At 42.6% G+C, this 22,027-nt stretch overlaps 1 protein-coding gene across 1 annotated transcript in view; it reads right to left on the bottom strand.

Annotated features, from left to right (window-relative positions):
- RBMS3 (RNA binding motif single stranded interacting protein 3) overlaps positions 1-7,846 on the bottom strand; it is a 919,284-nt gene extending 911,438 nt beyond the window's left edge. The window contains exons 1-3 of the mRNA XM_031469805.2: positions 7,808-7,846; positions 4,015-4,301; positions 3,535-3,603 (exon numbers count right to left, since the gene is read on the bottom strand). Coding sequence (XP_031325665.2) covers positions 3,535-3,603; positions 4,015-4,301; positions 7,808-7,838 — 387 coding nt within the window. The 5' untranslated portion in view covers positions 7,839-7,846. The remainder of the gene's footprint in view (positions 1-3,534; positions 3,604-4,014; positions 4,302-7,807) is intronic.
- Positions 7,847-22,027: the final 14,181 nt, after the last annotated feature.

A 22,027-nucleotide genomic window follows, 5' to 3' on the forward strand; every position in this document is an offset into this window, starting at 1 on the left:
CGGTCATCATTCTCATTTGTCTGTTATTCACAGTGCAATTCATCATGACCTTTATCTGGTAAATATTCACAAAGCATGTAAAACTTTATGTGTGTTCCTTACAAACGGCAAAGCAATGGAAGCTGTTACTTCTCACACATTTGTTTTCAAATTATTCCAGATAAAACACAAAATGGTGCATTTTTTAACTAAAACTTATAAATATATTAAAAGCTCTGCTTTATAAGGTGTCCATTTGCAAATGGTGGACATAAGACCCTGTTCCAAGACAAAAATAAACTGTGCAAAATAATTTCAGAGTCGAAATAGAACTAGAGGCCAAACAATTGTGTAGGGGTCAGCTCAAAACAGAACTATTTGTTAAAATGTTTTTCAGTTGCCTTAAATTACTCTATAAAAGTTAGAGAAATAACACTGTCCAGTAGTTGAAAGACTAGGGTGCTGGAATCTGGTGAAACAAACCCTGCATTGCTGGTTAACTTTGTAATTTGTAATTATCCCATTTGTAAAATGTTGCAACCTTATAGAGATATTGAGGGGGTTAATGAGACAGTCAGTGCATGTAAAGAAATTTGCAGACATCACATAGCAAATGTTCAATAAATGTTAGGCATGATGATAATGATTAGGAAGGAAAAGTGATGAAATTAATTCCCCAATGAGTAGGTATCTATCTACCTGTGTACTGATTTACTCATTACTGCATCTCTGCTTGTGTATATCTGACAAATAGTGTTCTGCAAACAAGTACAAAACGAGCCACTTGGACCCTTAGTAACTATAAATCCATGACTCCATTTTTTTCTAAATGCTCTGCTGATGCCAAAAATCAGAGAAAGACACCAGGCTGGAATCCAGGAGAGAACTGCAATTGTATTTTCTACCTCAAGCTGAGAATTTACGTAGGTACTTTCAAAGACTGAAGCCAATAAGTGTATTATATCGCCAACACAAAAGACAAAGGTTTTTTGGTAATAAACAGACATTCACAGGGGAGGATTAGAGCATAAGTAACAAAGAAGAGAAATGATTATTCTAAGCAAGATAGTGGTGTAAAAGGAGTCCCACTCACCAGGCCAGCTCAAGAGAATAAATCTCAGCCTTTTCAGCAGCTGCAAGGCAGGTGATCCTGTAAATAGTCACATAATTTTTCTAAAATTAAAAACCGCTGTTGCGGGAGCAAAAGAATGACGTGTGTCGTGCCATGGTAAGTGCTATCGGTCGGAGAACAGTTGGAAAAACTTTGAAAAACAGAGCCCAAACCAGGCAGTGCAATAGAAGGAATTTAATACAGGGCACTGGTTACTGGGAAAGTAGGTGTGAAGGGAAGGACATGGAGAAGAATGGAAAATAAGTGAGCTTATGAGCGGCACACAGCAGGCAGTCACCAAGGAAACTTAAACAAATCAGAAAGAAACAGACAACTCCTTTCCCTCAGAGTTAAAGCCAACCCTCAGCACAAAAGAGGTGGCAGCAGTATTGATCACAGTCAAATATATGTATGTACATGCATGATCAAAACATGATGCTGTACACCAGAAACTGATACAGTGTCACTGACTGTACTTCAATAAAGGAAAAAAATATTAATCAGAGCATCATTTGGAAATGCCACTGGGTTATGTCCCCTGATCAAAAAGGTGCTGCTAATGTTGAAAGTCTCCCCACATAACCAGATTTCTTTCCATGTGTAAGACAGTAAAACAAAACCCTTTTTGAGTAGCTCATCCACTTTTAGATGCCACAGACCTGGAATAATTCAAAAAAAGAAACATTGGCAAGCGTGTGTAGGATGGTCACACAAACACTGCCTAACAATTCCCTGATTTCATCAAATAAGGCTGTTGTAAGAGAAGAAGACTAAAAGCATCCGCTTGCAGATTGAGTACTGTGCCTACTGCCGGGGCTTTACTTGTCTCACGTGGCCGCAGCAGGTGAAAAGTTCGCAGAAGCAGCACAGAGGACGACGACAGATTATCTCACGGGGAACTTCCCAAAAGGATGGTACTGACTTGCAGAACTGAATGAGTTCTGCAGAAGTAACCACAGACTCCAAGACCAACTAAATTCATATACGCTTGGACAATAAAATCTCTGGCTTCCACTTTTCTTAGACTGGGAAGATTAGATCAGAGCATCTCCCCATCTTCAGAGCAAGTGCAGAGAAGCAACTTGCTCAACTCAGTCTCTGGAAAGTGTGAGAACAAAAATCAGAAAGACAGATTCTTAACCCAGAGCACGTTAACAGGCTGCACCTACTACGTAGCAAGTAAAGGAACCCTGGACATTCAAAGCAGCCTCCTCTGAAGGGTGCCTCTGCCCCTCTTTCTGAGCCACCTTTGTTCTCAGCTCACATCCACGAAGCAGTGTATCTTCCAAATCTACCAACAGCAGTAACGTCCCCACGGGATGCCAGTGAGGTCAGAGCCACCACCCCAATATCTTCCTTCCCACCAATTCAATATAAAAGCAGGCACTGGGATAAAATATGGCATAATGGAAGAATTTTGTTTTCTCTTATTAATTTTAATATTCTTTAATTGACGAGAGTCCATTTGTAATTGCAATGAAAACAAAAGATAGAAAGAAAAAATAGAAAAAGAGTTCTCACATTATGCTGATGTGGGAGTGAATGATCACCCATGCTAAATTTCTACACAAAATCAATAAAATGAGTGGGGGATGTGAATATAAACCATTTATAACGTCCCCATCTTATAATCTCCACACCCGGCCCAAGTGCCCTGAAAAGTCTAAGAGAGGATTCTGATCAATAAAGCAAAAGACACACGGGAGTTTATTTCTCCTTGGTTTCATAGATAGTACGTAATTTGAATGCACATCCTGCTTTTTAGGATTCAAGGCTAGCACTCTTACCATGAGCTGCTGCAAAAACAAGCCCATGTGGTCACAACGTGTCACGTGCAAAAGCTGCTCACCAACCAAAAAGGTCCTGCTTCGTTCACACACAGGGACATGACAGCATCTGGGGGCTTAACTGCCCCTGAAGCAGGTAAATAATGTTCAATATTGTCTGACCTGAATTGAGATGGTTAATCACCCTGAGTCACTAGGCAAAACCAACAACAACAAAGTGGTTCTGTGTAGTATTAGTGTATTTGCTGATATATCGGGGTACACACTCAGAGCACACACACGGAGGGGAGAGTACCCATTCCCTGGAATTAAAAGGATGCAAGGGCTAAACTTGGGTTGAAATTTTTAAAGGCACAATTCTCTTCCACTCGTTGCTAGCCTGATTTCACCAGCTACCCACTGCAGAGGGCTTTGAAGGTGGGGCTTCAGCGTTTTCCTGTCACTGGCCCCCTCACAGAGCCCTGACCCAAAACTTGAAGTCGAGAAAGTCACCAGTAAGAAACTGCACAGCCCTCCATCGAGGGGACCGCTTTCAAGGTGAGACAAGACCACAGCCTGACACCACCATCCACATTTGCCCAGAGACAACGTAACTGTAAATGTGAGAGCACCGCCAGGGAAGCGAGTATGTCGAGGTTCTTGACAAGAGCATCTTACCTGATGTGGCTGGGAGCTGGACCATCTGCTGTAGGAAGGAACCCCGGACGACTTGCTGGCTGAGGCTCTCTAGAAAAGGAAAGAAACAAAGATGTCTTGCTGTCACTCCAACTGAACACGCTTTATAGTTCTCTAAATAAGTCACTGAGTCAGTGTCGACAGTTCCAAACATTAACACGTCTTCAGTCTATCTGAACTGAACCTTTCTCTTCCATTTCTCTTAAAACGTAGTCTCGGGGGGGGGGGGGGGGGAGCCAAGATGGCGGAATACAAGGTTGCTCCTAGCTCACCCTCACCCCAAGACATCCACAGACCCACCCATTCACTCAGAACACCTGCTGAACTTGGACAGAACAGCGCCTACTTCAAAATTCCTCAAAAAAACATGGTATGAGAATTAGAAGAAGAAGAAGAAAAAGGAAATTAGTGCAGGACCTGTCCCTCAGGGAGGAAGCGGCAGAGGAGGAACAGCGCTCTTACCCTGGGACGCCCCCTCTTCACCAGAGAGCTCAGCGGGGACGGAGGGGGACCCTCAGAAGCTCCGGTCTGTGCAAAGCAACTACTTGGCCGACAGAACTGAGAGAAACCGGCACAAAGGAGCCCCGCGGCCCCTAGGCCTAGACGTGAGGCGGCGGGGGTGGGCCAGGCCTGGCCACCCGACCCCAGTGGAGGGCTGGGGCCGGCGGCGCAGAGGCAGCCACAGGGGGCTGGAGGGTGCAGTGCGCCGTGGCTAGGAGGGCATACAGAACAGAAGAGCCTGGGTTTCCCTATGAAAAAAAAGCAAAACTGTAGGTGAGCGCTGAGGTGAAGAGACACAAGGCGGCCTGGCCATAGCCTCTGCCGCCCAAGGCCCGCGGCAGCATCGGGTGAGATCTCGCGAGAAGAGAGGCGGGGCTCAGCCACGCCCACTCTACTTGCTGCGACTCAGCTCCCAGGCGGAAGTGGGGCTGAAACCTGAATCTGTGCCTGTGGGACTGAGACCTGTTTCCAGCCCCAGGCAGGGGACTCTTCTGTCCTGGTGCCTCTGTGAACTCGTGCCTCTAAGACAAACGAGCAAGGAGCGGAGTTCTGGCGCACAGCGGGGCGAGGGCTGGAGCGGCCGTTTTCTGCGAGCTCGCCTACCGGGCACACAGGCACCGGGAACAGCGCTGACCTGATAGCTCACCGCGATCCAGGTGCGTGACTCAGAGGTCGGCAGCTCCACACTGGTAGCTCTGAGGGCACAGAACCCCGGGGACACCAGAGCAGAGCACTGGCATTCCCACGGCTAAAATGGGGACAAGGGGAGCTTCAACAAACAGTACGTGAAGCCCTCCAGCCCCGCCTGCCACACACCCCAGCTCAGAAATGGGTCTGGAAGCCTCCATTCCAACAAAAGGGAGCAGACCCACCTCTGTCAGGGCTGTGACAACCGCAGAACAAAAGGAGGCCCCGCTCAACAACCAGGGCAGGCTCTGATCACAGCACCTGCCACAGCCCCAGTCAAAGGGATAACAGCCAACACATGTGGAACAAAGATGTGGCAACCATCCACACTAAAGACAGACCCCCAGACAAAATTATTAGAGATGCACAGTCTACACAGGAAGGCTCCCACTTACTGAAAAAAAAAAAATCCCTTCAAGACCACAGCAGATAACTGATACTCCATAACCCACAGTGCCAGAGAGAGAAAAGTAAAATGAAGAAGCAGAGGAACTACTCCCAATTAAAAGAACAAGAGAAGTCCCCTGAAAGAACAATCAATGAAATAGACCTCAATAGTCTACTAGATCATGATTTCAAAAAAGGGGATGATAAAAGCACTGAAGGAAATGAGAGACTATAAATAAGCATGCAGAATACTATAAAAAGGAAATAGAAACTATAAAGAGGAGCCAATTAAAAACAGAAAACTCAATGGCTGAGATAAGAGCCAAGCTAAAGGCAGTCAAAGCAGACTAGACAATGCAGAGGAATAAATATAAGTGAGTTAGAAGACAGGACAACAGACATCACCCAATCACAGCAGCAGACAGAAAAGCAAGTGAAAACTAATGAAAACAATGTAAGGGACTCGTGGGATAATATAAAGTGTGCCAACCTATGCATAATAGGGATCCCAGAAGGAGAAAAAAGAGGAAAGGGGATTGAAAAGGTATTTGAATAAATCATGACTGAAAACTTCCCAACCCTAAAGAAGGAATCAGATATCCAAGTACAGGAGGCTCAGAGGGTCCCAAACAGGAAGAACCCAAACAGACCTACACCAAGACATATTATAATTAACATGGCCAAAGTTAAAAATAAATGATTCTAAAGGCAGCAAAGAGGAAAACAAAGAGTTACAAGGGAACCCCTATAAGGCTTTCAGCTGATTTTTCGGCACAAACATTATAGGCCAGAAGGGAGTGGCAAGATACATTTAAAGTCCCGAATGAGAAAAAGCTGCAACCTAGGATACTCTATCCAGCAAGACTATCCTTTAAAATAGGAGAGATAAAGAACTTCACAGACAAGAAAAAGCTGCAGGAGTTTAGCAACACTAAACCCATGCTAAAGGAAATAGTGAAAGGTCTACTCTAAGTAGAAAAGAAGCAGGATGCTATAGGAAGAGAAAACCATAATTGGAAAGGTGATAACTACAATGAGCTGCAATAGAAGAAACATGAAGATGGAAAAGAGGACATCAAAATCATTAAAGGCGGGAGAGGGGAGCAAGAGTATATAGATTTTTTTTCTTTTTTTCATTCTTTTTAGGATGTGTTTGTGCTTATATGACTATCAATTTAAAGCAAACAAATATAGTAATGGGTTAATGTACTTGAAAAACAGTGTAACCACAAATCAAAAGCATACAACAGAATCACAAAAACCAAAAAGAAACCAAGATAATACAAAAGAAAATTATCAAGCTACAAATAGAAATAGAAAGGAACAAAGAGGAAATACCAAATCAATGGGAAAACTAAGTTCAAAATGGCAATAAACATACATCTATCAATAATTACCATAAGTGTCAATGGACTAAATGTTCCAATCAAAAGACAGAGGGGCAGATTGGATAAGAAAACAAGAACCTACAATAGGCTGCCTACAAGAGACCCACTTTAGGGAGAAGGATACACATAGACTGAAAGTGAGAGGACGGAAAAAGATACTCCATGCAAATGGAAACGACAAGAAAGCAGGAGTAGCAATACTGATTTCAGACAAAATAGACTTTAAAACAAAGGCCATAACCACACTGCCCAAGGTAATCTACAGGTTTAATGTGATCCCCATCAAATTACCCAGGACATTTTTCACAGAACTAAACAAACAATCCTAAAATTTATATGGAATCACAAAAGACCCAGAATTGCCAAAGCATTACAGAAGAAAAAGAATGAGGCTGGAGGAATAACCCTCCCAGACTTCAGACAATACTACAGAGCTACAATAATCACAACAGCATGGTATTGCTACAAAAACAGACATATGGACCAATGGAACAGAATAGAGAGCCCAGAAATGAACCCACAGACATACAGTCAATTAATCTACAACAAAGGAGGCAAGAATATACAATAGAGAAAAGACAGTCTCTTCAGCAAATGGTTTTGGGAAAATTGGACAGCAGCATGTAAGTCAATGAAGTTAGAACACTCCCTTACACCATACACAGAAATAAAAATAAACTCAAAATGGCTTAAAGACTTATGAATATAAGACAAGATAAATCTCCTAGAAGAAAACCTAGGCAAAACATTATCTGACATAACTCTTAGCAATGCTCCCCTAGGGCAATCTACCCAGGCAATAGAAGTAAAAGCAAAAATTAACAAATCTGACCTAATTAAACTTATAAGCTTTTGCACAACAAAGGAAAGTAAAACAAAAAGACAACCTACAGAATGAGAGAAAATATTTGCAAACGATGCAACTGACAAAGGCTTACTTTCCAGAATATATGAACAGCTCATAGAACTTAATAACAGAAACAAACAACCCAATCCAAAAATGGGCAGAAGAACTAAACAAGCAATTCTCCAATGAAGACATACAAATGGCCAAAAAGCACATAAAAAAATGCTCAGTATCACTAACTATCAGAGAAATGCAAATCAAAACTACAATGAGGTATCACCTCACACCAGCCAGAATCGCCATCATTCAAAAGTCCACAAATGATAAATGCTGGAGAGGGTGTGGAGAAAAGGGAACCTCCTACACTGTTGGTGGGAACATATTTTGGTGCAGCCATTATGGAAAACAGTATGGAGATTCCTCAAAAGAGTAAAAATAGACTTACCATACGATCCAGCAGTCCCACTCCTGGGCATATATCCAGAGGGAACTCTAATTCGAAAAGACACATGCACCCCAATGTTCATAGCAGCACTATTTACAATAGCCAAGACATGGAAACATCCTAAATGTCCAATGACAGAAGACTGGATAAAGAAGCAGTGGTATATTTATACAATGGAATACTACTCAGTCATAAAAAAGAATAAAATAATGCCATTTGCAGCAATATGGATGGACCTGGAGAATGTCATTCTAAGTGAAGTAAGCCAGAAAGGGAAAGAAAAATACCATATGATATCATTCATATATGGAAACAAACAAACAAAAAAAGGATACCATGAACTCATCTACAAAACAGAAACAGACTCGTAGACATAGCAAACAATCTTGTGGTTACTTGGGGAAAGGAGGTGGGAAGGGATAAATTGGGGAGTTTGAGATTTACAGAGGTGAGCCACTATATATAAAAATAGATTTTTAAAAATTTCTTCCGTATAGCACAAAACTATATTCAATATCTTATAATAACTTTTAATGACAAAGAATATGAAAATGAGTATACATATGTATATGCATGACTGGGACACTGTGCTGTGCACCAGAAGTTGACACATTGTAACTGACTGTACTTCAATTAAAAAAATAATAATCTCCTCAGCAAGTCTAATAATATGGACACTGAAGTCAAGACATCTGGATCCAAGTCTCAGTTTGTACTAGTTTTTCCACTTGGTGTCAAGCAAGCTCTGTCTCAATTTTCTCTTCTATGAACCTGGGATAATCATTTTTGCTGTCACAGGATTCCTGCAAGGGTCACATATGATGATAGCTATGAGGCACTTTGTACAGTTTTATTCATGTGAGGCATTCATTCAACAAGCAGAAAATAAGACAGGTTATTATAAGTTTCCGTTTGAAAGAAAACTGGTATGCAAACACCCAAGTTCATAAACGAGGTCATGTGAGAAGAGGCCATTCTTGTTATAAAAATATCCTTCATCTTAGAAAAGACTGGACCTCACCATTGCTCCCAGCCACCTGGGCTCACTGTAGAGGGATTCCCCCCAAACCATCCTCATCACCATTTCCTTTGCCTGCTCCAGCCACAGAGGCTAGAAAAGCTCACATACTCAGTATTTGTTCCCACCACTGCTGCCAAGGCGACAGGACTGTAACTGTGCTGTGGGCAGGGTTAGGGAGCTCTGGGAAACCCTTAGCTTTTCTGATAAAAGGGAAAAGATAAGGTTTATACCTTCCCTGTAGCTCTTCTTTCACTCTAAATGCAGATACGCCATGCAGGAGTGGGAGCAAGCATTTTGTGACCACGAGGAAAAGACCAAGAGAAGAGCGAAGATGCTCACCTGGATCTCGTTCAACCGCAGACCCACATTTCCAGATGCTGCTTCTACCCAAACCATTCTGGGGCAATTGACTACTGTCACGTGTTTCTGTTACTTGCAGGGTGTCATGATACATTCTGCTACCTCACTCAAATTAAGGGTCATATTACAAGATTTCAATTCCTCAGAAGCTCGTGGACGCTTGAGGCAGAGAGAACATAATGACAGAGGTATGAGGATGTAAAAGCAATTGGTATGTTTGAAAGGTAATCGATAGGTCAGTAAGGTAGTGCCAGCTCCCGCATCCCCCACTGCCTCACCCCGTCTGCTCTTCAGGACCCCCGGATGACTCTGGGCTGGCCTTGGCTGGTTCCGGCAGCTTCCCTGCATCTCTGGGACAGCAAGCTTGGTGTGCTGGCTGTGCGGTGTCCTGCCTGCTCAGGTCAGCTTCCCTCCGACCTGCCTCTCCCTGAGGAGGCAGGGCTGCGGACCCGCTCTCGGCCCCTCCCAGCCTCTCCCGCCCCACTGAGGTTCATGGGATCGGACCCTAGAGCAAGTGAGAGAAAGACATCTCCGTTTGCAACCTGGACAGAGGGACAACCTAAGGAAGAGCCAGAAGTTCAACCAAGAGCTGATCATGTGTCCTTAGGGAGAAGCAACAGGAATGACTGCACTGCTGAGCGACCATGTGCCTTCTCTGAGGCTCACCTTCCTAGTTATAAAATAAGGTCCCATGCTCCCTTCCTAAGTAGCTCCAAATCTATTCAATTAAGTGACTAATAAATTCACTTTTAGAGTATAGAAATGATGGCTGATTATACTGGCGACACTGACTTTCCATGAAAGAATTAGATTCATTTCAATATCATGTGTTTAAAATACCAAAGAAGATTCTTAAATCTCAGTTAACTAGATAGTGTTCGTCATCCAGAATAGCTCTTTGCCTGAATATTTTAGCAGAGTCCATCTTCCCTGCATTTTTAAGACGAGGCTGTCAGCTGGCTTTTCAGCCCAGCAATTTGGCCTTCAGCAGAGTGTCTTCAAGTCTCTTTAAATCATAAGATTTTGGAACTCACCAGCAAACTAATTTTTGAGACATCATGTCTTGAGAACATAATTCATCACTGGTACTTTCAAGGCATACACAATTTGGGCTTCTGAAATTGTTAACGATAAACTGTATATTCATTATCTGAAAAATAAAGGTTTGGGGATTTTAAAAAATTGAGATATAACTGACATATAACATTGTATAAGTTTAAGATGTACAGTAGGTGGATTTGAGACATTTATGTATTGCAAAACATTACCACCATAGCATAACACCGGTATCACATAATTATCATTTCTTTTTTGTAGTGAGAACAATTAAGATCTAGTCTTTAGTCATTCTGAAGTTTATAACCGAATACTGTTAACTGTAATCTCTATGCTGTGCGTTAGATCTCTAGGACTTATTTACTAGCTGCAGGTTTGCACCTTACACAACATCTCCCCAATTTTCCCTTCCCCTTAACCCCTGGTAACTACTGTTCTACTCTCTGTTTTTATGATCTTGGCTTTTCTAGATTCTACACATGTAAGTGAGATCATACGGTATTTGTCTTTCTCTGACTTACTTCACTTAGCATAATGCCCTCAAGGTCCATTGACGTTGTCACAAATGGCAGGATTTCCTTCTTTTTATGGCTGAATAGTATTCCATCATATTTACATGCACCACATCTTCTTTATCCTAAGAGTTGCTGGACACTCAGGTTGTTCCCATACCTTGGCTGTTGTGAATAATGCTGACATAAACATAGGGGTGCAGCTACCTCTTCCATATCCTATTTTCATTTCCTTTGGTGATTTACCCAGAAGTGGGCTGGCTGGATCCTGTGTTAGTTCTGTTTTTCACTTTTTCAAGAATCTCCATAGTGTTTCTGTAGTGGCCATACCAATTTCCCTTCCCAACAACAGTGTACAAAGGTTCTCTTTTCTCCATATCCTTGCCAACACTTATCCCTTACCTTCTTGAGAGCTTTGGGTTGTTTTTAAGTCAAAATAAAATCATGGTCATCAAAGTCAAGATAGAAGCACTGACATTCAAAACACATGTTAAAGAAAAGTGAGATATGTGACTTGCAGCATATGACCCCAATTATTCAAGAACCTTGAGCTGGGAAGGGCAGAAGACGGGCACTTGTGAATTTCAATGCGACATGAAACGTACATCTGTCTCCTCTTGGTAAGTATCACAGTGCTTCCATGCCCACACTTAACTTTTTGTTTTTGTTTTTTGGGGGGAAGGGGGTTGGGGGGTAATTAGGCTTATTTATTCTTTTATTTATTATTACCATTATTTTTTAATGGAGGTACCAGGGCTTGAACACAGGACTTCGTGCATGCTAAGCACTGCACTCTTCCACTGAGCTACCCCTCCAACCCCCACCATGCTTAACTTTTACCTAAAGGTCACATCGCATTTCAGCTCTGACGCAAGGATGATGAACTTTATCATGGTGTTTGCAGTCTACTGCAGGTCACACAACTTGTGTCCTTCCTGTGCTAAGGGTAAATGCAAAAGGCAAGAGAGACAACAAAACAACTGGGCAACATTAATCACACATTGTAAAGTCGTAACAGCGTTCACAATTATGCCATAGCTTCTGATGGATGTGGCTGTGTTCGATAATCTGTCTCATAGAAGAAAACGCGAACTCTGGTTAGGTTTCCTTTGTGTGTTTCTCTAATAAACTAGCCATACTCTGTGGTTTGGATTTCTGCTTAGACAAAAATAAACTCACCTGACAAACCAGATGACTAATTGTTCTTACCCTCCTTTGCCTCCTCCCAGGACCCTGAGTAACCTGTGGTGCCCACATCAGAATAAAGAGGGTGGTTGGTTTAAGGGCAAATTCTCAGATCCCAGGAGCTCACAAATCTCTGGGAGATGTTCAGTTCAGATGTCCCATTGGCACCTTCCAGCATGATTCAATGAATCAATGGGACACCTGAATTGAACACCTCAGCACAAAAAGTCATTGACAAATATAATCCAGGAACCAACCAATGGGTTATCCAGACAGCCTGACCTCTGGACGACAGACATGACTTCTGGGATTTTAATTTCATATGGAAAATCACATTAGATCTGAGAAGCAAAGAAAAAGGCCCAAATAACCCTAGCACACCCTTCTCCTGCACCCACTGAGGGACAAGAGTGGCAGCCAGGACAGGCATGAAGGCCCAAGGATGCCACAGAGAGCAGTTTTCTCTAAACAGATAAAACGAACTCTCAGGCTCCAGAGAAATATTTCTGGAAACTGAAGGAAGGTGCTTAGGGGAAAAGAATCTCATTTTTAATCTACTGATAGAGATTGAATTTTGAACCACCACAGCCCAATTAAATGGGTGGGTAAGGGTTGCAGCTTGGATATCCACCCCCAATCCCACCCCCACCCTTGCAAAACCTTCCCTGAGTACCTTCTGTATGTTTCCAACACATCCACCCGTCCAACAGCTACCCTTCTTGAAACTCTCATCACACCATCCTGTAATCACCTTCTAAATGCAGCCTTCTCTTGCAGACTGTACATCCCACAAGGGGATGGGGGTAGGGGGTAGCAATTCAGGGCTGGATCTCACTTATTCACGTAACCGAGCATAGCATATAGTAAATGCTCAGTAAATGCCAAGCCAATTAATAGGTTCAGTAAACTTAACCCAATTCAACTTTGGCAAGTATGGATAGGAGACTGCTCCAAGAGGAGACAGTGGAGGTGGAAGTGGCATTTTTTTTTTTAGAACAAATATCCATAAAGATGGGTAGGATTCGAGCACCCCAGTGCTACTCTAACTTACTAAAAGCATGGCAACCTTGGCCCCGACTTCAAGATACTAGGATGAAGTTTTCTTAATATGCCTTCATAGAAACAACACTACAGTAATAGGGCAAGAAATAAGAAAATGGCAGATAATTGAAGTTGAGAGTCTTGGGTGCATGTTAATCCACATAAAAAGTCTCAAGAATGTGTACCGTGGGGTAAACTTTGAAAGAATTAGATGACCTAAAAGAGCAGGCAGAAGCTAGAAGTCAAAGCAATGTTGAGACTAAGTTATTTACCCGGCTTTGGTGGCATCTTCTTTCTCTCTCTCCATGCCCTAGGCTGGGAGGCTTGTGGAAATGCAGGTTACTCATATCATAGAGAAAGGAGTTCAGGAGAAGACTGTAGAATCTTTTAGTGATCAAAGCATGCAGATGGCGCTACTAAGAGGCATTCTTTTGAACAGAGTGTTTTGTTAAACGAAGGAAAAGAAGTGTCAGGCAGAAACCTGGAAGACAGACCAAATTCGAGGGTGGCTCACAGCTGCAGGAAGCTGCCAGATGATGCAGCCAGACGGCTGGCCGGCCAGCCAGCCTCTGGCATCTTCCTGCAAATGTCCTCTACTTGGCCAGTTTCCTCCAAGTCTAACTGCCCATCACTATACGATAAGGAACTTGGGGAACACATATATTTTTTTGTAGCTGGAGTTTTCCCTGCACACCTTGAGCATATTTGAAGAACGAAAAATGAAAAAAACCAATGAATCGTATTGGAAGGTGCCAATGGGACATCTGAATTGAGCATCTTAGCACGAAAAGTCATTGACAAGTACGATCCAGGAACCAACCAATGGGTTATCCAGACAGCCTGACCTCTGGATGACAGGCATGACTTCTGGGATTTTAATTTCAGATGGAAAAACCCTGTTTCCAACTCCAAAGAGAGAGATGACTCAGGCAAGAAACAAGAAAGACTGAAAAAGCAGATAACCAAGACAGCAGTGATATTTTTCATAAGCGAGGTACAGAGAACTGGGTCAAAACTTTCTCCCAGAGCAAGAAACTTTGTCAAGTCCAGGTAGCAAAGCCTCTGCCCATACACTCCTTAATAAGTAGCTACTAAAACAAACAAACAAACAAACAAACAAACAAACCCCTCACAAGTAAGTATGCGTACCAGGCAAGCTAAATAAAGAAAATTGATAAAGGGAAAAAGAGCATGGAGTGAAATTCTGGAGACTCCTAAAGAACTTTGCTGTCAAAAGAGCAGCAGGATGTCCTCATGACAACTGTGATATTCTATAACAATTATTCCAACATGTGTCGTTACATTGATTCAGCATTTACTGAGGGCCGTGTGATAAAGGTCCATCAGATGGATAGGAAAAAGCCCTCTCTATCCTTTATAAACGCCATCACAGAAGGAAAAGCCTCGTCTTAATAAAGAATGATTGCGTTCTATTATGGAGCCCAGAACTCTGGACCGACAGCGATCAGTCAAGGAGTTCTAGCACATTCCTGATGCAACAGAGTCCTAAGTGTCTAAGAGCTGACCTGAATCTTCCCAGTTTCAGGAAAAGCTCAGATTATTGAGGCAGATGAAAGGCAGCCCCCAAATTCTCCATTTCTTAGTGCCAACCACCCTTTGGCATTCTTTTCTCCATTAAATCAACCAGTTTTCTTGAACATTTCTCCATGTGCCCTCGTTCCCTGGCTTTTAGTCCTGTCACTGGCCTCCTTGGCCCCCTCCAAAATCTTCTGGCTCCTCCCCTCCCTAAAGTGGTGAAATCTGAAATTGAATGAGTTACTCCTGGCATCTGCATCACAAAAATGCAAAAAAAAAAAGAAACCTAAGCTCGCCTCCATGCAAAAAAAAAAGAAAGAGACCATCTCAACACAATTAAGTACTAAAGATTGATTTAGTAACTAAATTCATTAGGCTCTACCGCTTTGATTTGTCAGTGATGGAAGAGAAACAGCTGAGCCTGGTTTAAGGTGACCTAACCCAGGCTTTGTACATCGCTTACAAAAAGCAGATGTGAAATAACGCAGACTCCATCTTCCTCTAGGAGTTAAAACACCATGTGTATTTCCTGAAATCAAAATGGTGTTCCCAGACTTTTTGTTGGTTAATCCTTTGGCTCCCACTGCACTTTAACTTGACAAGTTTTTCTGCACACCTACTACGTGCAAAGCACTCTATTAGCAACAGGGCTTATGAAGATGGATGAGCGTCTCCCCAGAGAAGCTGTTCCTCTCCCGGAACAACCCTGCCGGTCTCTACCCCCTCACCCTATTGCAATTTCCTTACAGCTCTGATCACTATCTGAAACGATCTTGCTTGTGTATGGTTGGGTTGTACATTGCTCACCAGAATGTAAGTACCAGGAAAGTAGGGTTCTTGTCTTTTTTTACCACTTTCCTCTTTGAACCATCACTTTTACTATCACGCACATGGCAGTGTCTTGGCAAATATGAGTTGAAAGAGTGGATGAACGGAGAGACTCAGTTCTTACTCTCAAAGAGTTTACAGTACAGTGAGGGAGATAAGCAAATCCAAAAGTTTCCTGCAGCAAAGTGTGCGGACCTTCCACTGCACGTCCGTACAGACTCTGCCTTGCATGGAGGAGCCATTTGCAACATAAACACACACACACATACACATACACTGGATTATTATAACATTTTTCTAGCAGAAATGCTAAAGCACCTTACTGTTACCAAATTAGGACAATTTCCCACAAGGGCAAGAAATAGCTTAGGGAGGGTACCTAATGCTCAGTGATAAAAAGGCACTTTGCAGGTGACAATGGTCTCACATGGCCAATTCCCTGGCCTCAGATTTTGAGTGTCCTTGGCCAAGGCAAGGAGTGAGGACATAAGAGGTTTCTTCTGCAACAGATGCTGCTTTAAATGACCAGAGTGTGGTCTCCGGGCTCCCAAATGCCCTCTAAGGACCCCCTGGGTCCCAGTGTTCACACCACCGTGTAGCCCCCTCACACCACAGCGTACCAGGGCTGGCATGTCAAATCCGCAGAAGGCAGTAGAGATAAGGATATGTCACTTACAAGGTCAAGGTTCTAACTTGGGCTGTTTCCTTAGTCTTGAGTTGCTTACTCAAGTGGGAGGGGCCACATCACGAGCCACCCAATGGAGAGTCCCACCGTGGGAGAAGTTGAAACCTCCTGCAAACAGCCAGTGAATGAACCTGAAGGTTGATCCTGCAGCCCCAGTCGAGTCTTCAGAGACTGCAGCCCAGGCTAAAGGCTCACGTGTAACGTTAAGAGGAGCTCTGAGCCAGAAGAACCCAGGCATCCAGCTCACATCTCCCCTGCCCTCAGAAACTGCACAGGATCGTTCATGTGCATCATTCCACTGCTACATTTGAGGGTAGTTTGTTTCACAGCTATAGATAAGTAATTCACCTTATTAGCAGAAAAGCGATTCCCCTCTCACAAGTCTGTAGAAAGCATTCAGAATCCTATGAATCACACCTAAGGGGGAGGAAGACACTATTCTTGTGAATCACGGAAAAAAGAGGTTTCAGGATTTTTTTTTTTGCTCCCTCTAGGTCTTTAAAAAAAAAAAAAAAAACCCAAGTCCCTGAATTTTCACATTGTTATTTGACACGTCTTGCAGTCCCTTTCTTCAAGGAGAGAGAACTGTGAAGTCCCTGAAGACACGCACACAAGGTAACCTCCAGCTCCCTTCCTGCACAAGACTACAAACAGCAGAGAGGATGCTCAGTAAATAAATGATCAGCTTCCTGTTATCACGCAGGCTTCCCTGTAACTCACCTCGATCTCGCTGTATCTTACAAAAAAGAGCCTCTTTGCTTGAGCTGCCGGGCTCGAGTGCCACTCTGTGTCTCGGGGACACACAAGCCCTCCTCCGGCAGCTGCACCACAGGGAATGTTGCTTTCAAGGTGTGGAGGGGAGGGAAGGTGCCCCCAGACTCTGCGGTCCCCCAGATGTGTGCTCTACGCAAACTGGACCTGCCAAGAGACTCGCTAAAAAACGGTTCTCTGATCAGTTGGAGGAAATGTTGTATTTTCCAATTGATCCAACCCAGGGGTCCACACAGTTTTGCTGCACTGGACCATGCAGTAAATATGTTAGGTCTGTGGGCCATATGGTTTCTGTCTCAACCACTCAGCTTTGCCAAGGTAGCAAGACAGTAGCCCCGGACAACATGAACGGATGTAACTGGGTGCCAATAAAACTTTATTTGCAGAAACAGGCTTGGGTCAGCTTTGGTCCATTATTCTTGCCACTCACTGCACTCGTTAAGTACCAGCGAAACAGGAAGGTAATTACAGAAGACATTGCTCTAACTCTCCTGAAGAATCACTGGACATTTTGACATATAAAAGGCATTAAGAATTTCTGCTCCATTCTGGATTTGCAGATACCCACTATTATATATAAAATAGATAAGCAACAAGGTCCTACTGTATACCACAGGAAACTATATTTGATAGCTAGCAATAGCCTATAATGAAAAAGAATGTGAAAAGGAATATAAATCACTATGCTGTACGCCAGAAATTAACACACCATTGTAAATCGACTATACTTTAATTAAAAAAAAAAGAATTTCTGCTTCAAAGACTTATCTAGTTTGTTCAGTTTATTCAACCCAGGTTTCCAAAAATTATTTGTCAAAAGAAACGATTTACCTATTTACTTACTTATGTCTCTCCTGTGCTCCCTTCTCTTCCCCTCATCTCTCTCTCTCTCCACTCATGTTCTTATTTTTCTTAATAACCCAGGGATCTAGACTTCCATAGAACATGCCTGAGGAAATACTAAGTTACTTAATTTGTAGTGTGTATCAGCCTGAGTGAACAATTTGATTCTAACTCCACAAAGAATTGGCTTGGAAGACAGGGTGCCAATTAGTGTTTCAAGCAATACCTTGACTTTTTTTCATAGGATAGACCCAAAGATGGAAAATGTTACAAGTGTCTGGTTCCCAAGATGGCGGAGTGGAAAGACCCTCACCGCTCATGGGCACATCACAATCACTAATATTTACAGAACCATGGTCAATGAAAAAGATTGGAAGCTACCAGAAAATATCTTCTACAACTAAAGACATGAAGGAGGAAATACAGCAACACAGGTTTGGGGGGGAGGTCATGGTAAGGTCAAGACTCATGGCCCTCAGTGGGTGACCCAAAAATGGAGGATACTTCTAATTGCAGAGCTTCTCCCCAAGGAGTGAGGGGTCTGAGCTCCACACTGGGCTCCCCAGCCTGGGGGTCCTCCACCAGGAAGATGAGTCCCCCAGAATGTATGGCTTTGACAGCCATTGGGGCTTACTTTGAGGAGTGTCACAGGACTGGGGGAAACTGAGACCCCATTCTTCAAGGATGCACACAAAATCTCACACACTCCAGGACACAGGGCAGAAGCAGTTATTTGAAAAGAGCCTGGGTCAGACCCACGTGCTGGTCTTGGAGAGTTTGCTAGAGAGGCAGGAGGCAACTGGATCTCAGCCCAGGGGACACAGACACTGGCAGCAGCCGTTTTGGGGATCCTGTTCTACCACGTGGAACTTGTACCAGAAAACACCATGTTGCAATCCTCCCTCAAGCTTATCAGCCAAAGAGGAACCCACCAAGACAAACTGTAATTAAAACTATAAAAATTAAAGATAAAGGGAGAAGACAAAAAGCAGCAAGGGGAAAGCAACAAGTTGCATACAAGGGATCTCAGATGAGTTTCCAGCAGAATCTCTGAGGTCAGAGGCAGTGGCACAAGAAATTCAAGATGATGAAAGGGGAAAACCTACAGCCAAGAATGCCTGGCAAGGCTATCATTCCAATTTGATGGAGAGATCAAAATTTTTCGGACAAGCACCCTGAAGAGGATGTGGAGAAAAGGGAACCCTCGTACACTGTTGGAGGGAATACAAATTGGTGCAGCCACTGTGGAAAACAGTATGAAGGCTCCTCAAAAAACAAAAAATAGAATTGCCATATGAACCAGCAACTCCACTCTTGGGTATATATTCAAAGAAAACAAAAAACACTAATTTGAAAAGATAACTGCACCCCAATGTCCATAGCAGCATTGCTTATAATAGCCAAGATAAGGAAAGAACCAAAGTGTCCATCAACAGATGAATGGGTAAAGAAGATGTTGTGTACACACACACACACACACACACACACACACACACACACACACACACACACAGGAATACTACTCAATCATAAAAAGGGAATAAAATTTTGCCATTTGCAACAACATGGATGGATCACTTATGCTAAATGGAATGACTGAGACAGAGAAAGACAAATACTGTATGATATCACTTATATGTGGAATCTAAAAAAACAAAACAAGCAAATGAATATAATAAAATAGACTCACAGATATAGAGAACAAAATAGTAGTTACCAGTGGGGAGACAGAAGGGAAAAGGGGCAGAATAGGGCTAGGAGATTAAGAGATACAAATGTATAAAATAATTAAGACACAAGGGTATACTATACAGCGCAGGGAATACAGCCAACATTTTATAATACCTATAAATGGAGTATAATCTATAAAAATTTTGAATCACTATGTTGTACACCTGAAACTAGTTATAATATTATAAATCAAATATACGTCATTTTTTTTAAAGTATGTGTTTTTTGGTGTTTGTTTTGTGAAGACTGATTAATGAATGCCTCACCACATTCTTCTGTGTTTTTTGGCACTGACCTCTAGACAATGCCAAGAAACTAACATATCTAGAACTTAAAACTCAAAGTTGATTTCATTGGCCAAATTATCAAATTGAAGATTTTCTGGCAAAGTATGTTAGAAAAATTATAAACATACACATAGTGGTGTCAGGCATTGTCAGAGTTCTTTTAAACAGGGGAAACCTGGACTTTCCCCATTATTGGCCTGTGATTATCGGCCAAACAGGCCAATCCTGGTACAATATGGAAATGGACAGGGTGTGAATTCCAGGAGACCGAAATTCATGGAATTGGTGGGCATCTTGGAGGCTGCCTGTCACATCAGGTATGTGGAAAGAAACCTGGGAATCGAGGGTTTTTTGTTTTTTTAATCTCCTGGATCTGATACTAATTGCGTGGCATGAACCAAGCCATTTCTGCTCATTCATAGACTGGGAAGGTTCAACTGAAGTCAGCCATTCTGTGACAATGTAAGTGTATTGATATCCATACATTACTTAATGTATTTTCACCACATTTTCATATTAATGATACCACCCAATGGACAATGTTCAGTGAGACGGATCTGGCCTCAGGCTGGCTAGAAGCCAGTTTCCCAGAATGGGGCTGCCTCTAACCAGGATTCCAGCCCAGTCATTCCTTCCTCAAAGCCATGAGAATCCTCAGGATAATTCAGACTTCCCTAAGCTTAGACACCACCCATGCACTATAATCCACAGGGCTTTTCAAAGCTTGAACTTTTCAAAGCCTAGGAAGAGTGTTGGCGGTTCCTGAATTTTAGGGGTCTTTTAATCAACCCCCCATCAAGTTCGAGACTCCTCCCTCGACCTCCCAGATTTTCCTTCATCACACTGAGACAAGCAACTCTCAGAAATTTTCTCCCATCAGGGCATGTCCTGGGACACTGGCCAGTCTTCCATTTTTATCCTGGAATTTCCTCCCATCTCTTTATTTTCATCATGACAGAGAGTGGGAGGCCCAAGTTCTCTGCAAAAATAGCACCAGATGGCACCTTGGCTGCAGCGAGCCTCCCAGCCATTGGGCATTTCTGTCAAGGCTCTGATCTGACTGTTTGGCTGTGGGTAGCGGGGAGCGGGTGGCCACAGCTGTCCTCATGGACAGAGTCCTCCATGCCAGTGGCCACATACAAGGCATCCTTGGCATGTACACTTTCCAGATGAGGGTGTTTACAAGTGGAAAACATCTAAAGTCTTTGCTCTGTGACTGAATGGAATTTGTCACAGAGAATGCTTGTATGACCCTCCCTGAAAATGATCATCTGACTGCTCCTTCTTGTGGGCCCCTGAAATAGAAAAATTCACTTTAGTTTTCCTCTCTCCAGGAAACTAAAGGTTTCATAATTCTTCAAATAAGGAATAACTTAACTATAAACTGGGGGCAGGGTATAGCTCAAGTGGTAGAGCGCATGCTTAGCATGCATGAGGCCCTGGGTTCAGTCCCCAGTACCTCCTCTAAAAATAAATAATAAAACCTAATGACCTCCCCCCTGCCAAAAAATAATAATAATACAATAATTTAATTAAATAAGTTTTTAAAAAATAATAAAACTTAAAACTTAATGTAGAAATAAGCAACTATATTCTATTAAAATACTCATAAATTGGGGGTGAAGTTAATTCTTCCAAATACAGCCATCAACTTAGAAGATTTTTGTTGCCATCTACAGTACTTGCAACTCAAAATATGCGAGGAGGTAGGTGAGGTGGAGAATTGGGCCTCATTTTTAGAGAGTGGAATTTAGGGCCAGCACAGGTAACAAGCATTCACAGGCATTGAATCAGAAAAGAAATTAACTACCCAATGCAATGTGTATTTCAGTGGAGTCAATTCTAAGAAATTGTGGAAAGGCTGCCCTCTTCAGACACAGGACTTTTTCTTTCCAAGTTGCTACAGATTTTTTTTCTATGTAAGTTTCTCCAGAGGGACATGAAGTATAGGGTAAAATATTTTTAAATCACAGTGTTACTCCAATAAATAAATGTCAAGGAAGTACATGAAAAAATGTTATTAAGTACCTACTTTGCCTGTCTGGGCTTGCCTAGAATATGTATCTTTTAAGTATTCCACGCAGCTCTGGAAGCACCTGAGCATGCTTTAGAATCCTGAGCGGTAATTAATTAATGGACCTGTCTGGGGCTGAAATGTTTACCTCAGCTGTCACGTATCTAAGTGCATTCAGAATAACCACCCAAAGTCACAATAATTGGCTTTCATGTCATTAGAATTTTTAATAGCCATCATGAACTCTACTCATCCCACACAGAACTCTTGTTTTCTGCTTTATTCATGTCATTCTGAATAAGCTGAAAGGACCATTTCAAGTACCCTGTCATAACTGAAGGTACTGTGTG

Source organism: Camelus dromedarius, chromosome 17 (assembly GCF_036321535.1).
Source record: "Camelus dromedarius isolate mCamDro1 chromosome 17, mCamDro1.pat, whole genome shotgun sequence".
Classification (NCBI taxonomy): Eukaryota; Metazoa; Chordata; class Mammalia; order Artiodactyla; family Camelidae; genus Camelus; species Camelus dromedarius.